The sequence below is a fragment of the Empidonax traillii genome, unplaced genomic scaffold (assembly GCF_003031625.1).
Source record: "Empidonax traillii isolate 1590-97213 ecotype Southwest subspecies unplaced genomic scaffold, ASM303162v1 scaffold681:size344372, whole genome shotgun sequence".
Lineage (NCBI taxonomy): Eukaryota > Metazoa > Chordata > Aves > Passeriformes > Tyrannidae > Empidonax > Empidonax traillii.
The window spans coordinates 26,098-42,298 of NW_020955874.1; the positions used below are offsets into that span (position 1 = coordinate 26,098).

At 47.8% G+C, this 16,201-nt stretch overlaps 1 protein-coding gene across 1 annotated transcript in view; it reads left to right on the top strand.

Moving 5' to 3' along the window:
* Window positions 1-2,707: 2,707 nt before the first annotated feature.
* Window positions 2,708-16,201, top strand: part of LOC114065611 (store-operated calcium entry regulator STIMATE-like) — a 33,022-nt gene continuing 19,528 nt past the window's right edge. The window contains exons 1-3 of the mRNA XM_027899660.1: window positions 2,708-2,822; window positions 14,019-14,067; window positions 14,998-15,093. Of these exons, the coding sequence (XP_027755461.1) occupies window positions 2,714-2,822; window positions 14,019-14,067; window positions 14,998-15,093 (254 nt within the window). The 5' untranslated portion in view covers window positions 2,708-2,713. The remainder of the gene's footprint in view (window positions 2,823-14,018; window positions 14,068-14,997; window positions 15,094-16,201) is intronic.

Genomic DNA, 16,201 nt, shown 5'->3' on the forward strand with positions numbered 1-16,201 from the left:
GAAATAAGCCTTCAGATAACTTTGTCCTGCTGATAAAACAGCTGGGAGGAGTCACCACTAATTGAGCTAGAAGCAAGGGGAGAGGGCACCACTGGCTCAGAGGCAGCCTTTGGAAAATTGTTCTCTTTGGCAAGTCCCTGATGCATCATAGATACCATTTCTTGCAGATAATTTGCAGGTTATTCATAGAAACTGAAATTTTGTTTAAGAAGTATCAGTCTTGTTTAAATGCCTTTTTTTCCCCCTTTATTTTCACCAATTGCTGTGCTGTTCCTGGGAAATAGAGTCCAAGGCAATTCCCAGGAGAAAAATTATCATCCAGCAATTCTTGAAAATGGTTCTTTAGCAGCAGCCTAGGAAATCTGAGAAAATGCAAAAAGTTAGAACCTGAGTAAATCTGTGTTAAGATGAGTATTTGCTTAATAGGTACTTCCACATACAGTGTGTTCAACTGGCTTATATGAGAGTATCAACTTTAATATTTGATTTAGAGTTTAATATAAAGGCAACTGACTGCAAAACACAATCAGATTTACCAACTCAGGGGAATGAACCTTTTTATGAAACTAACAATTACCCCTATAAAATCAGCTGAAAATGAGTTAGTGAGATGAAACTTCCACCTTCCTGACTGAACTCATGATTAAACCGTGATTAAAGTCAGTGAGCTAAATGAACATCCATCAACCCGAAATTCAATTCACACTTGGAAAAAAAGGGAGGGGACTGTTTTTCATGAGGGTTATTTCAGTGATGTGGAGTTGGCACATTGGTACCAGGGGATGTGTTGGCTCAGCTGAGGGGGCTGGGGAAATTCAGTGCTGGCAGCTGGAGGAGGATGAAGCCTCCAGTCCCAACTGCCTGGCACTAATTACCTCCCCCAGGACAGGGGATTCCCAAGCCCATGTATAGCACAATTCCCTCCTGTGTTGTAAACTGGACCTCCTTGGGAAGCAGGCCAGCTCCCATGATTTTCTTGTCTCATTTACCCCTCTTTTTAAAGCCATTGCTCAGAGTCATGTGCTGTGATGAGATTTGCAGCCTCTTTGGTTTTGTAACTAAACACAAGCTCCCACCCTGCACAGTCAGGGAGGAAAACTCCAGTGCATGGCCTCAGTGGTCCCTAAAATGGCCTCAGGTACATTGTAAAGAGAGAAAGAAATGAAACCTGCCCTCTGGGGCAGTAAAGAGGAGTGGGAGCCACATTACACAGAGTGGCAAAAAAAACCCAGGTTTGAGGATGAAGTTTGAGAACCTGACCCCATCAGCAGATCCAAAATCCCACTGGGATTCCACCCAACTCAGCACTCTAAACCCTGCTGGGACCCTCTCCAGTCTGGTGCCTGAAACCCCACCAGGACCTCTGTACCCCAAACCCACTGTGACTTCCCAAACCCAACACATCCCTCCCTAACCCCTCAACTTGACACCCCCATCTTGACCATGATTCCTCATCAACCCTCCCCAGCCAAGCAGTCCAAACCTTGCCAGGACCTCTCCAGCCAGGGCAACCCAAACCCTGCTGGGACTTCCCCATCTTGGCACCTCAAACACTTCTGGGACTCCCTCAGCCCAGCCTCTCAAACCCCAACAGGATCCCTAACCACCCTTCCCTGTTCAGCACTGCTTTCCTCATCAGGACTTCTCTAACCCAGCACTCCAAACCTCAGCACAATTTCCCCAACTCAGCACCCCAGTCCCCAGCAGAACCCTCATCTCCATATGCATCCCCCCTTCTATCTGTCTCCATCTTCATCCCCATCCCTGTCCCATCCCTATCTCCATATCTGCCCTCATCCTCATTCACATTCACAACTCTCTCCCTCCACATCCCTGTCTTTGCCTCTGTTTCCATCCTGATCCCCACCTTGATCTCCATCCCATCTCCAACCTAATCTACATCCACATCCCCATTCCCACCCTTATCCCAATGCCCATCCCCATCCCTGTTTCCATCTGAATCTCTGTCCACATCCTCATCTCTATCCCATCCCCATGCCTGTCTCCATCTCCGTCCCCATACCTGTCTGTCTCTGTCTCCATCTCTATTCCCATCGCAACCCCATCTCCAACTCCTTTCATATCCCCATCCATATCCCCACCCTCAACCCTATTCCTGTCACCATCCCCATCTCTATCTCCATCTCCATCTCTTTCTCCATCCTCATCCCCATCCCTGTCTCCGTGTTTATCCCCATCCCTGTCTCCGTGTTTATCCCCACTACATCCCCATCTCCAACCCTTACACATCTCCATCCTTATCCCCATCTCGATACCTGCTCCCATCTCCATCCCCAACCCCATCTCCATCTGTCTCCATCTCCATCTGTCTCCTTCTCCATCCTCGTCCTCCATCCTCGTCCTCCATCCTCGTCCTCCATCTCTGTTTCCATTGTATCCCCACCTCCAACCCTTTCAACATCCTCACCCTTATGTATCCCTGTCTTTATCCCCGTTCCCATCTCCATCCTCGTCCCTGTCCCCAACTCTCGCTCCGATTCGGTCCGCTCCCATCCCATCCCACTCTCCCCACCCCATCCCGGTCCCCCTCCCTCCCCGCCCCGCCCCGAGTGCTGCCGGCGGGGCGGTCCAGGGGGCGGGGGCGGCTCGGGGGCCGCCTTTGTGCGCGGCGGGGCCGGAGCCGGGACGGTTCCGCACTTCTGCTCTCCATCCCGTCCCGTCTTATCCCATCCCATCCCACCCCTGCCGGGCCATGGCCGCCCCCCGCCCGGCTCACGGCTGCGGCAGCGGGGCTCTGCTGGGGCGCTTCGGGGTGCTGCTGCAGGCGCTGCTGGCTCTCTGCGCCTTCAGCACCCTCATGCGTGAGTACCGGGGGGGCTCGGGGGCACCCCCTGCCCGCGGGGGGGACCGGGGGGACCCGCGGTGCCTCGGCGGTGCTCGGTGGGGTGGGCGCCCCTTCGCTTAAAATCGCCCAAGTTTTGCGCGTTGACTCCCCGTGGGATTGCGGGTGGATGTTCCCGAGCCGGCAGTTGCAGCGCCAGATGCTCCTTCTTAAAAAAAAAAAAAAAAAAGAAACCAAACAACAAAACCTCCCGTCCCCAGCCCTAATCTGATGGTAATGAAGCACCGCGAACGTGCGGCGATAATCTGCTAAAATTGGCTGCACTTGTGCGAGCCGGTGCTCAGTCGCTTAGAAAATTTTAATGAAGGGTAAAAACTATTGGTGTAACCCTGGGAGTTGCTGGGGAGGGGCTGACGAGAACGGGGCGGGTGTCCCGATACGGCGCTGCTGGGTGAGGGTGATTTAACTGCGTTGTGATGCTGTTTTGTTTAGTTTTGCTTCGGCTGCAAAATTTCCGGGCTTGAGAGGCTGGGGAAGGAGTTTACAGCGGAGAAAGTGTTTTGTTGATTACTGCCCAGGGTGGGTAGAGAGAGAAAACAATTGAGGAGGGAGAAAAATCACGCGGGTTGTGATTTCCAGGAGCAGAGAGAACGGCCTCGAGTTGCACTAGAGAAGATTTAACTTGGACATTAGGAAAAACTTCTTCCCCGAAAAGGGGAAGTGGAGCAGGCTGCCCAGGGCAGTGGTGGAGTCTCCGTCCCTGGAGGGATTTAAAAGGCATGTAGATGTGGCACTTAGGGATGTGGTTCACTGGTGGACTTAGCAGTGCTGGGTTAATGATTGGACTCGATGATCTTGGAGGTCTTTTCCGACCTCAGTGATTCCGTGATCCTGTAAAAAAGGTGGGGAACATTAATGCTGAAAGAGCCGAGAAAATTTACTGTTGTTTTGTGCTGCAGCTGCGTTTTGCTCAGAGCAATGTGTGTGTTTTGCTACTTTTTAGGGTTAAGTGGTTTAACACAAGTTGAAAAACACGCCAGAACTCGATCTGTTTTTCTTGTTTGAAAGCCTGTGGTGACAGGGAACTGAAACTTTCAAGTTTTCTGGCTAAGTAGCTGCAGATTTTGAGGTTCTCTTGCCCCTCTCTGCCTTCTGGAAACCACTTTCAAAGGCTCCAGCGCTGCGGTTAACGCCGGGCTGCCAGAGAAAACTGCAACATGTTCTTCCCAGCGATAACTGATACCATTTTCCAGCTGGAGAAGCCCAGTTGTAACATGTCACTGCTTGTGTTTCACCAAATATTGACAGTAAGAACAGATTGATCTCTTTTTCTGTTCCTGTTCCCCTTGGTGATACGTGCATGCGGGTTAATTGTCCCGTAAACTCCGTGGGGTGTCTCATAAAATCAAGGACGTCGGTAAATCATGTCAGAACGCCTCCTAGCAAATCATCAACCCTGGGCTAACTGCTGTCCTCCCCCTGCTGCAGGGGCTGATATTTCCTTGAGCATTAACAACCTCTTGGTTAATGAGGAGAAACCGAAAGCTGATTCTACGGTTTTGTTGTGAATCAGCTCGGTGACTAAAGCTGTGGAGGAACTGCTGGCTGGGACCCCAAAAGCAGATGTGTTTACAACCCTGGGATCCCAACCACAGCACCTCCTCTGGCTGCAGCTGGGCTGGTGGTCCCTAATCCACCCCAGCTGGGTCTTATCTGTGCCCCTGCCACTCCCAGCCCTGAGGCTTTCTTGGATCTGCTCTTGGGCTGTTTCTGTGCTGACTCCTAACCCATGATGGTTGTACTGGGCTTGCCAATGGCCTTGAGCTGGGCAACACCTTGCAGCTTTTGGGCTATTCCTGTGGCCCACTGGGTTGGCAGCCTTCTGGGAGGTAGAGGGCTCCAGCCTTTGGGAGGTGTAGAAGTGTCTTGAGCTGAGTAAAAGGATTCCTGGGAACCTCAATTGCATCTCCGTTGCATCCAGCCCAGCATTAAGTCAGGCGGTCCCAGATGGATGACTGCATCATCTAGAACTTGGGTTGCTCCTGTCACTGGGGTCAGCCCTTCTCTGGTACTTCTTCCTTCAGTACTGTGACATTCCTGGGTGTGTGTTTGTGTTGTGTTTATGACTGATTTCTGTTTTACTGGCACGTTGCAGGCCAGTTTGCTCAGACAGGGAGTGGAAACAAGGACAGTAAGCGTGAGAAGGAACTGGCACAGGTTGCCCAGAGAAGCTGTGGCTGCCCCATCCCTGGAAGTGTTCAAGGCCAGGTAGGATGGGGCCTGGAGCAATCTGGACTAGGGAAGGTTGGAATTAGATGGTCTTTTAAGTCCCTTCCAATGCAAACCATGCTATGAAATTCCTGACCAAATCCGAGCCAAAGCTTTTTTCTATTCCTTCTGTATTAAAGCAGCAGCTCAGCTATAGGAACACCTGAATTTGAATAAATAAGACTTCCAAATTGTGTGGCTGCTGCTCAGAGCACTTGAAAACACCAAGAGGAACTCAGACTAAAAATAACTGTGGTGCTGTGCGAAGTTTTGCAGGTGTGTGTGCAGGGAGTGTGCTCAGAGTACTCATGATGTGGGTCCCAAGCGTGGCCATTGCAGGAAGGATAAATTTTTAAGTTTTTTGCCAGAAGAGTTTTTGTCCTTGAATTTGTGTTCCTTGGAGCTGTGGACAGGTTTTTCTCCAGCCAACCTTATAGGAAAACCTAACGAAGGAGAAAGTTAGACTTCAGTGATTGAATGAGACGAGTGGGGTGGTTGCAGTGGGGTATGTGAAATGGGTCCTTTGTGTGGTGGAAACAGAACCCAGAGGTAAATGCTAAGGAGTCAGGAAAGCTATTTAGCAGGTTTACATCACTACCATGAGCAGTAGTGATGACAGAATTCATTTCAGCCTACAAACACTCTCTTGATTTCCAGCAAGAAGGTCTTCAAGGCTGTAGTCAAGCCTAATTCCAGTATGGGCCAAGGCGTGCTCTGGTTGCAGCTTTGCCTCACTGGGTAATCAAATAGCAATGAGGTGTTACCCTTCCCACCTGCCTGGGGTGGCTTTGGAGGCCCTTTGGCTGTAAGGGCACTTGCTGGGAGAAGTGAGAAACCAACACTTGAAAGCAAAGGCGGTGAAGTTCAGCAGCTGCGCTGTTGGGGCATTCTGGATTCCTGTGCAAGAGCTTCCCCTTGGGGAGGTCACGACACGGGGGAAGTGTGGATGGTTGTGCAATCCCATCTGAAGTGGTTTGTAATGCTTTGCCCTCAGCATCACTCAGCTGAGTGGAGAGAGGAGTGTTGCAGTTATCTGCAGAGGCTGGCTGTGATTCTTTGAGGGCCGAGTTCCTACAGTTGCTGCTGCTTGTTTAGAATTTTATTTAGGAAGGGGCTGTACGCCAGCAAAAGTTATCCAGGTCTGCACACTGGACAGCAAAATCCTTTGAAAAAGGAGGGGAGATATTCTGTACAAATTATAGCCTTTTTTTTTTGTGAATTAAGTGGAGAGCACAAGAAACAGATTTGGGGACTCGAAGAATCTTTGCCTCCATTGTAAATGGAAAAGGTTTTCTTTGGAGCTGGTATACCTACTTTCTACCCCACCACAGACAGTGGGGAGGACATGCAAGAACATTTATTTCTCTTCCAAATTCCTGTCTTCCTGAAACTGTCTTGGCAACCCTCTGAGCTCCAGAATGGGGTTTAGTAGAACTTGTGCTGTAGGTGTGAAAATAGACTTAAGTCTAGGAGAGTGTTTATGCTGCCAGGCAAGGAGAGCTGCACTGGACTGAGCTCCACAGTCCACTTCACACAGTAAAATTTGGGTTTCAGCTTATCTTTTGAAAATTTCTTGATCCTGCCTCATGTGACAGCAGTGTCCCTCTATCTGCTCCTGCTGGATATACTCTTAGTCTAAACAGACAGAGTTGTTGGCGATGGGGACCCTGGTACTGATCCTCCAGGCAGGACTTGCTGATGGAGATGCTGTGTTAACACCTGGGAGGGTGTTTTATCCAAGTAGCTTGTCCTGAGACAGCACCACAAAACAGGAGTTTGCCAGACTTCCTGTAAAAGAAGTAGTGGCTCTGTGGTAGAAAACAGTTGTTAAAGAACATCAGAACCATCCCCTTGCTCTGTGGTCTGTGTTTCCCTCGTCTCTGTGGACTTACCAACTAACCTTTCAGTGCATTTTTCTCCTCGATGATAGGCAGTTGGTTAGTGAAAATGGGAGATAGCATCCTTGGGTATGGAAGTGTCTGAAATTTGAGTGGAAGCTGTGATACTCATCTCCACTGGATTCTTAAGCCACCTCTTGTGACTTTTTAGTAGGCCCTGTGGTGATAAGACAAAGGGTAATGGTTTTAAACTAAAAGGGGATAGATTTAGAGTAACTATAATAAGAATTTTTTTACAGTGGGAGTGCTGAAAGACAGAAACAGGTTGCCCATCCCTGGAAACATTCACAAAGTCACATTGGGTGGTGCTCTGAGCAACTTGATGTAGTGGAAAGTGTACCTGCCCATGGCAGGGGGGTTGGACTAGATGTCCTTTAAAGAACTATTCCAACCCAAACCATTCTGTGATCCTGCCCCAGTGCTAAGTTCAGGCTTGTTTGAAGTACATAGTTTGAATTGCTGCACTGTTTCTGTGCTTTAAAAGTATCCTCAGTGATTTCTGGTTTGTGTTTTGATTTTTACACTGAACATATAAAAAGTGGGTGGAAGTGTGAGTCCGTGTCAGGAAAGAAAAGAAATGTTAGAGCACTTGATCTGTCCAGACTCCCATTCTGTTTTGAAATAAATCTGCTCCAGACACAAGAGCATTAGAGGCTTATTGTGCCCAAGACAGGCTCTGCTGACTTTGCTTCCTCTCACACAAGTGTGTAACTGTATGTGATTTTAGTTATTCTCACACACGTGTACCAAAATTCCAGCTTCACCCCTGCAAGTGCTTTTCCCTCTCGGGAAGAACAAAGCCCCAGAGGTTAACTGTGCCTCTGGCAGAGCTTGGCTGCCTGCAGTAGCCGATTTACATGTGGGTTTGTGGGTTAAGCACCAAGCTGCACATGGCAGGGCTCTCAGTACGTTTTCCTTCTGCTTCAGTACATCTGAAAACTGGCCGAGCTTGGAAAACACGTGTTGTGCTTTGTAGGCTGGAAGGTCTGTGCAAGCCCTCAGTGTGCTTCATTAAGCTGCACACAGCTTTCCACAGGGCTTTTGAATTTTCAGCTGCTGATTGCAGTGACCCCTTCCTGGCCGTCACCTTTTGAACAGCTAAACCCCGTGGCTGAGCAGGGAGGTTACTGGTTTCTGAAGGAACAAGTGGGTTGGGTGAGCTGAGAAATGAGCTGGCAAGGTAGAGCTGTGTGAGAAGTTCTCTCTAATCCACGGGCAGTGTGTCTAATCCACCACCTTGCTAAGTTGGTTCTGCAACGTGTGGTGAGAAGTTGATGTTGTTGGGTGGCTTAACTCTACAAGGAACTTACAGGGAAATTAGTCTTCTGTAATTAAGAGATGTAGCAAGTAAAGCTTTAAGGAGTCTGTTAAATTTCCAGCTGTTTTGTTTTTGTGGTTTTTTTACAGCATTAGTCAGAAAACTGTATGGCAGGTAGATTTTCATGATTAAAGTTGAGGTTGGATAAAATGCCATCTTGAAAGTTAAAAGAGGGTTGAAACTAGGTCCCTTCCAACCCAAACCATCTGTGGTGCTATGGTAACTAACTGTCCAGCTGCCTCACTTCATTCTTCAGGTTTTTTCTTGTAATGATCTTGGATCTTCTGGTCTTAACTTTATTCTTTTCTTGTCTAAACTCCATTTTTCAAGGGACTGATTTGAAATACATTATAGGAGAGAATCATTACTGCCTCCCCCAGAGCATTCTGCATTGGAGTTGGACCCCATCCCCAGTCCAGGTCTCCTACAAGATCTACTGTGTCATCAAATGATATGCTCTGTTAATAATAATAATTAGTCTGGAAAGCATAACTAATGCTTGTTACCTCACAGCTTCGGTTTGTGACACCTGGCAACTGGTTGTAAATGACAGCTCTAAAGACCTGCATAGAAATAAGGCACAAAGGGTAGAACTCAAACCTGAGAACCACGCCAAAGCACTCTGTGGCCTTCATTTGGACAGCTGGAGTCTCCAGAGGATGAATGTTCCAGCTGAGGCTTCTGAGCAGCCTGGTCTGGTGGAAGGTGTCGCTGCCCGTGGCAGGCGTGGTTGGAACGAGATGGTCTTTAAGGACCCTTCCAATCCAAACCATTCTGTGATCCCATGAACATAAACTCCATCTCTGTTCCTTCCTAAGAGTATCCCCTCTGCCAGTTTTGCTGCAGGTTCCTATGTTCTTGTAGCACTGGTACAAGGGTGTTTGGGAGGGGAATGACTGAACACACCTTGTGCAGATCAGAGGATGTAAGTCGGTAGCAGTCAGTCTCCTTAAATCTCTGACAGGTGTTTTGAGGAGGAAAACCAGGACTTTTGCTGCTCCCTGAACTGATGGGAGGGTGGATGTTTCACACTTATCTGGGCAGCAGCACCTTGGCTGCTCTCAGCAAACGCTGGCTGCTGCTTCCTCCCATTGTGTCTCGGGTGGAGCTGTCTGAGGAGCTGCAGGCTCAGCCTAAGAATAGAGCAGACCCCAGGGTTTTGGCTCTGCATCCTGCAGCTTGGCTTCTTTCCTGCCTGGGCTTGGAAAAAGCCTGGGAAAGGGTGTGTCCTACAAAATGGGTTAAAATGTGTTGTTGGAGACTGTACTGCCTATAAATAACGAGGAGGTTGGGGAGGGGGAAGAGCTGCTGTTTCCTCCCTGGTACAGTAGCTCCAAGTCCTCTTCTGCACAGGCCAGAAATAAAGTCCTGACCTTCTTGCTAGTGGGATGTGGCCCTGGACGTGGGCTTTATGGCAGGCTATTCCCTGTCTTAAAGCATCACCAGTTCTTGGCATTTCAGCCTTTATTTTTGGTGGATATTTCACAATTTAAGTCTCTTAATGCTTCTAACAGTACTTCTAGTATCAAGTTCACTTTCAGTATCCACCCCCTGGGGCCCATTGCTGAGTTTTGCGGGGTCAGGTCTGCATCCCTGTAAATCAGACCCCAAAAGCTTGCTCTGTTGAGTCAGCATCTCCCTTCCAAACCTCAGCTTTTGAATCCTGTGGTTGATTGCAGTAAGATTTACCAAGGGGGTGGTCTGACTCTCAGCCGAGCATGTCTAACCATCTCCTGAGGAAGTAAGTTTTCCCCTATAATTTTGTAGAAACCAGACTCGGTAGCCTGTTTTGCCAATCAGCAGCTGGTTGATTCTGCAGTTAACTGCCTAAATTAGGTTTTTTATTTCCAACAAGGATAAAAGGCACCTGTGCTGATGCACAAATCGGCAGCAGGTTTGCCTGAATGCAGTGTGGGGTCAGTGGGGGATGCAGGGGTGATGCTCTGCCATGAATGGGGTGAGGAACAGCACAAGGAGACTGGGTGGTTGCTGCTGTCCTTGTCTTAGTTATAATTGGAGAATTTGTGTTTAAAACCAAAAGTAAACTGTGGGGCATTGGTTGCCTCAAGCTCAGATAACTTCAGGGTAGTTTTATGTGTCTGGGACAGGCAAAGCTCTCTGCCCCCTTTCTGCTGCATCAAGAGAACACCATAATAAACGTTTACCTCTATATTACCCTGGAAAAGGAGTGAGAATAACTGTTATTGAGCTTATCTCTTCTAGCTTTCTGGCTGTTTACAGATGTATATTGAAGACTCCTCCCAAACTTTTTTTAACATTTCACTGGCTCTTACTGACATGTCAGCTTCCACCCAGCTTGGTGGTTCTGGGGGAATTTCAAGCCTGTATGATCTTTGTTGTCCTTGACTGAAGAGGAAGGGCTGGGGAGTATTTTGTTTCCTGCCCTACCCTTTCTCAGCTGTGGGCAGGGTATGTCTCTCAAATTGTCACTCATCTTCCTTCCCTTTTGGTTCAACTTCACAGCTTTTTGTCTGCAGTAACCGGAGCCAAGGAGGGGTGGAGTGGTAACTTGTGGGGACAGACCCTCAAGAAAGCAGGCTTTCATCTCAGTGGTGAGGGCAGCTGTTTAATGTCTAAGTGGCTCCTGTTCAGTGGGATATCCCTGGGTCCTCTTCTCCTGGCACTTACAGAATTTTGGAATCACAGAATGGTTGGAAAGGACCTTAGAAGTCCTCCATTTCTAACCTCGTTGCCACGGGACACCTTCTGCCAGACCAGGTTGCTCAGAGCCCCATCCAACCTGGCTTTGAACCCTTTCAGCGATGGGGCATCCACAGTTTCTCTGGGCAACCTGTGCCAGTGTTTCATCACCCTCATAATGAAAAATTTTTTTCCCAAGATGTGCAGTAACATTGCTTCCTTGCATAAGCCATCTTGCTTTGCACATGGACAAAGCTGAGAAGGGATGCAGAGTTAAAATAATCTGTGCTGTTGCTGGGAGCACTGTTGGGAAGACAAATTCCTCCTCTCTTCTGTAAAGCCAGTACACACTTTCCTCATTTTCAGTCACATTGAGTGGTGGTTCTCTCCCATTTTGTGCAGGTCTTTGTACAGTAAACTCAACTTTTAATTGGTTTAAAGTGTCTTAAAAATTTTAGCTGGTTGTGGGTGTTAGAATTTAAATTATCACATATGTCTTGTTGGCTTGATGCAGGCACAACTTTTCTTAGATCAGTCCACCCTTAAGGTTTATTTTACCTGAGCCATGGTAGCAAACCCAGTCCTACAGCTGGTGGAAAACTGAGTTGACCTCAGTGAGTGGAGACGTGTTTTTTGTGAAGAGCAAATGAGACTTGAGCCTTTTTGCAGTGTCAGTCAGCTGAGCCTGTGTCTGTGCCTGCATGGCTTGGCTCCCTGCAGGCTTTGGAAGGGGATTGTGATGCCTTACAGTCACTGCTCAGCCTGTTGTTCCAGAACCCTTCTGTGCTCCCTCACAGGGAAGGAACCCCATCATCTCCTTGAGTTTTCTAAGACCTGGTGCTGCTTTAGTGTGGATTTAGCATCACCCCTAACCCCTGGGTCACAGCTACCGAATGACTCTGCTCCCTGCTAAGCTCCAGTAATCTTGGCTGGATTTCTGGTTTAATTTGGAGACAGCCTGCTGCAGCTCTGCACAGTAAATGCCCTATTAAGCAGTTAATTATTTCTCTATAATACTAGCTTTTATCTTTAATACAACAGTTTTACTGTCTCTGATAATTACACAGTCTCCGATAACTCTCTTAGATCTAATGAGGCATGACAAGCTGTGTTCAACAAGGCACCACACCATTAACTTCTTACCTCTTACTTGTCATCTTATCACACTGAATTACTGTATTTTGAGCCTGAGTGGCTGTGGATACATAACATGTCACTTCTCATTAGGGAAATAATGAAAATCATCCCTGGTGCTCTCGTGGCCAGGTTAGTGGTCAGCTGGTGGTCTGAAGACCCTTCCAACACCTACTCTGCAGCGTCGTGGTCTTTGCCCATAAGCTGTGGGTTGGTTTAAGTACTTCAAACACCTTGGTTGGTGCATGGGTCTCATGCTTGTGGGTGGATGAAATGCAAGTGGCCCTTTGAAGGGCACTGGAGATGATAGACCTTGCCTGTGCTGGTGGAAGTCATTGCTGCAGGAGTATCTTGTGGTAGGATTCAACTGGATGAGGGGAAAAAAGGCTTTTTTTTTCTGGACAGAGGTAGGACACAAACTGCTTGGTATAACTTAATTGATGCTTTGTCACTCATTAATGGCAGTAACTGATCAGGTCATTGGAATGCTGGTTTTCTGTGGATTTGAGAGTGGCACCAAAACCCCTGCATGTGCTTGACTGAAATGCTGCTGGGGTTAGGGAGATTGTAGAATCATGGAATGGTTTGGTTTGGAAGGGACCTTAAAGATCGCTTTGTTCCAACTCCTTGCCATGGATAGGGACACCTTCAACTAGGCCATGATGTTCCAAGCCCTGTCCAACCTGGCCTTGGACACTTCCAGGGATGGGGCAGCCACAGCTTCCCTGGGGAACCTGTGCCAGGGATTCACCACCCTCACAGTAAAGAACTCTGTCCTAATATCTAGTCTAAATATCTCTTCTTTTAGTTTAAAAAACTTCCCCATTGTCCTATAACTGTCATCTTTTCCTATATTGCCCTGCTACCTGGCCAGGAAAGGTAGTACAAAGCTGCGCTTCTGAAATGTCAAGGCTCCTGTCAGGGAAGACCTGGCATCCTCCCAGGCTGGGCCAGGAAGGCATTTCCCAGGGAAATGAGCCCAGGCTGTCCCTTGGGACAGGTGGTGGGGCTTCAGCCAGCAGCTTGAGTGCTCCAATACAGCTGGAATGAACAGAGCAGTTACCTGACCTGGTGTGTTTTCAAGGAAGGGAGAGTTACTTCAGATATCTCATTCAGAGGTATGGTTGGTGGTGCTGGAGCCAACGTGTCTCACTCAGACTGCTACTCCACAGTCGTAGCCAGTGGGCATGCAAAATACTGTGTAGCAGAAGTATTATTTTATTAATAGCTGGCACAAGCTTGGAGGTGTGCAGGCTCACAGGTTTTGGGGGCTGGCACTTCAGGCTGGAGATGTGTGGGAGGTTCTGCTTCCTCAAGGATCCTCTGGTCCTGTTAACTGCAAGGAAGAGATTGCTTTAGTGCACTGCTGAGACTCAAAAGCTTACCAGCTTTTTGAGCTATGTCATTTCACTGTCACTGCCATGATTTCAAGTTGCCTGGAAAAATTATGAGGGCTATTGTTAGTGGTGAATCCTCTCCAGCTTCCCTTAGGTCACTGCCCATGGCATGGCAAGGCTGTTGCTGAGGGATGCCAGAAGCACACACTGATCTTCAAACACCTCTGCTGCTCATCTTGCTGACCCGTGGGTGCATGCCTTGCCTCTGGTTAGTTTGCATCAAGTCCCAGGATGGAATCAGGGAATCATTAGGGTTTGAAGAGCCCTCCAAGACTGAGTCCATCCTTAACCCAGCACTGCCAGGTCCACCACTGATCCTCGTCTCTGAGCACCACGTCTGCTTTTGAGCACCGGCAGGGACAGTGATTCCACCACTGCCCTGGGAAGGTCCTTTGGCTTTTCTCAGCTTTAGACTGGCAAATGCTGAGGGTCCTGCAGGACTTTTTTTGACTGCTGTTGCAGTGAAGGTTGGTGCAGGTTGCACACGTGTAGCAGCTCAGCTCTGGTGGTTAATGGAACCTCTCTAATTCTCTTTGCAGTAAAACGATTTAAGGAACCAAAGGCAGAGAGGCGTCCCTGGAGGATATGGTGAGATTTTTCATTTGAAACTTGAAAAGACCATATATGCAATATTATTTTCTCTTAGACTGACAATCTTCTAGGCCTCTTGTGTATCCTGCATGACACTTAGTTGTTAAGTGAAATGTTCTGCTTCTTCCCAAGGAAATCTCCATAAAGTAGCTGGTGCTCCCTAGAAGTAAAATTCCCTGCCCAGCTCTTTCAGAAAAGCTTGTTTTACTGTAGGTGACTGAACCAAGGGTTATGGTCCCCTCCAGTCTGCTGGCACACCTGCACCTGGGCTGTCTCCCAGACAGGGTCAGATTTTGTTCTTGAATTCAGTTAATCCCTTTGGTGTCCCCTGACCCAGCTCAGACATCGGCCAGCTGCAGATATGGCTGTGCTCTGATGTGAGGCAGCTGGGAACTGCTGCTGGCTTCAGACACCTCTACAAAGCACCTCTGTATTGCAGGATTTAGGGGCTGTTGAGAGGTGTGGGTGGGATCAGCACAAGCTCAGGTTGGCTTGGCACCAGGAGCTATCAACCAATGTGAGTGATGAAAAACCTGCCTGTCACCTCAGTTTGGTTCTGTATCTAAAATAATTTGGGAATTCAATCCAAGTCTCTGTGTACAGGTGCAAAACTTGTAAGTAGCTGAGCATCTTCCCTGCATCTACTGGTGGCTGGAAAAGCTGAGGCTGAGCTGGAGGGTGAACTGCCCTTTGCTGCAGGGTAAAGCTCAGCAGCAGATCTGCAAGGCTGAAGTGTGCTGAAGTGGGATTTATATTTTTTAAGTATTTGGAGTTGGCCAAAGAGCCCTTTTTACCGCACACATAACCTCTTGGGCATCAGGAATGCATCCTGAAGGAAAGCAGATCCATGCGGGCCCTTCACTGGGTGACCTCTCTGCTGCTGCTACTTCAGGGCACAAATTTCTTTGCCTTTTTTGTTTTCTCCAGGTTTTATGATACCTCCAAGCAAGCAATAGGTGCCCTCTTCATCCACTTTGCCAATGTTTTCCTGTCAGATCTCACTGAAGAGGACCCTTGCTCCCTGTAAGTACACAAGGCACTTGCATCCATGCCCTATATTTGTCAAAGGAAGAAGCGTGTTGGGAAGGATCATACACGGTGGAAAAGTTGGGATAAACTCTGCTGAGCTTATTTTTGGAGTCTGGGTTGTCTGTTTTGCAGTCTGCTAGTCCTGCTTGGGGGATTTCTAAGCCTTAATATAGAAGTGTCACCTTTACTTCAGCCACTTTGCAGCTACAATTTTCAGATTTAACCTCATCTCATTTTGAGAAACTCCTCTAGGCTTCAGAATGCTGCTGAAAACCTTCTGACCTGTCTCCTTTTTTATGTATTAAAGTACTGCACCTTGGTATGTTTCTTTAAGCAGACACAAGTTTGGCTGGGGCTACATAAAACCTCTAAAATGATGTATTGTTGTTTTTTTAAAACAGACACTGTTTTAAAAGAAACCCTTTCATGCTTATGCTGTGCCCTTTGGGCGTGGTGTTTATTTTTAATGTGTGTTTTATGTTTTCCCTGTGCTGCCTGACTTGTCATCCTGAACCAGGCAGCTTAAAAGCCTCCAGCCCTGTCCCTGGGCTTTGAGGCTCATCCACTACGTGTCCTGCCCAGTATAAAGCACCAGAGCCTCATGTTTGTATTGAATACTCTGATTTCAGCAGCTGGAAACTGTAAAAACCCAGTCTGAGCCTTTGGATGCAGAAAAACTTCATGTTATGCTTTCAAAGTGGATATCAAAAGCAGATTGTTGTTTTCAGTTTCTTGATTCAGAGGCAGTATCGAATTCCGGGAGAAGGAAATGTTCATTCCCGTAGCTCTGTGCTTGGCATTTTCTTCAGGCTGGAGAAATCTGGCAGAAAATACTGCAGAAATGGAAAACTGCACAAAAAACATTAACCTCAGATTTATTTTTTTGTTTTTTTTCCTATGTTCATTAAAATACCAAGCCCTGGATTAGGTCTCCAACCCTCCAAATCCCCGAAAGGTCCATGGGGGTCTACTGCCTCTGGTGCTCTGTCCAGTGTCACTTAAACAACCAAAGCTGCCCAACAAACCTGTCAAGCCCAAATATCCTGGTAGGGATGTGTTCAGCTCCTAGATCTGCAGTGGGAACCCTGAACTCAAGGTTTTT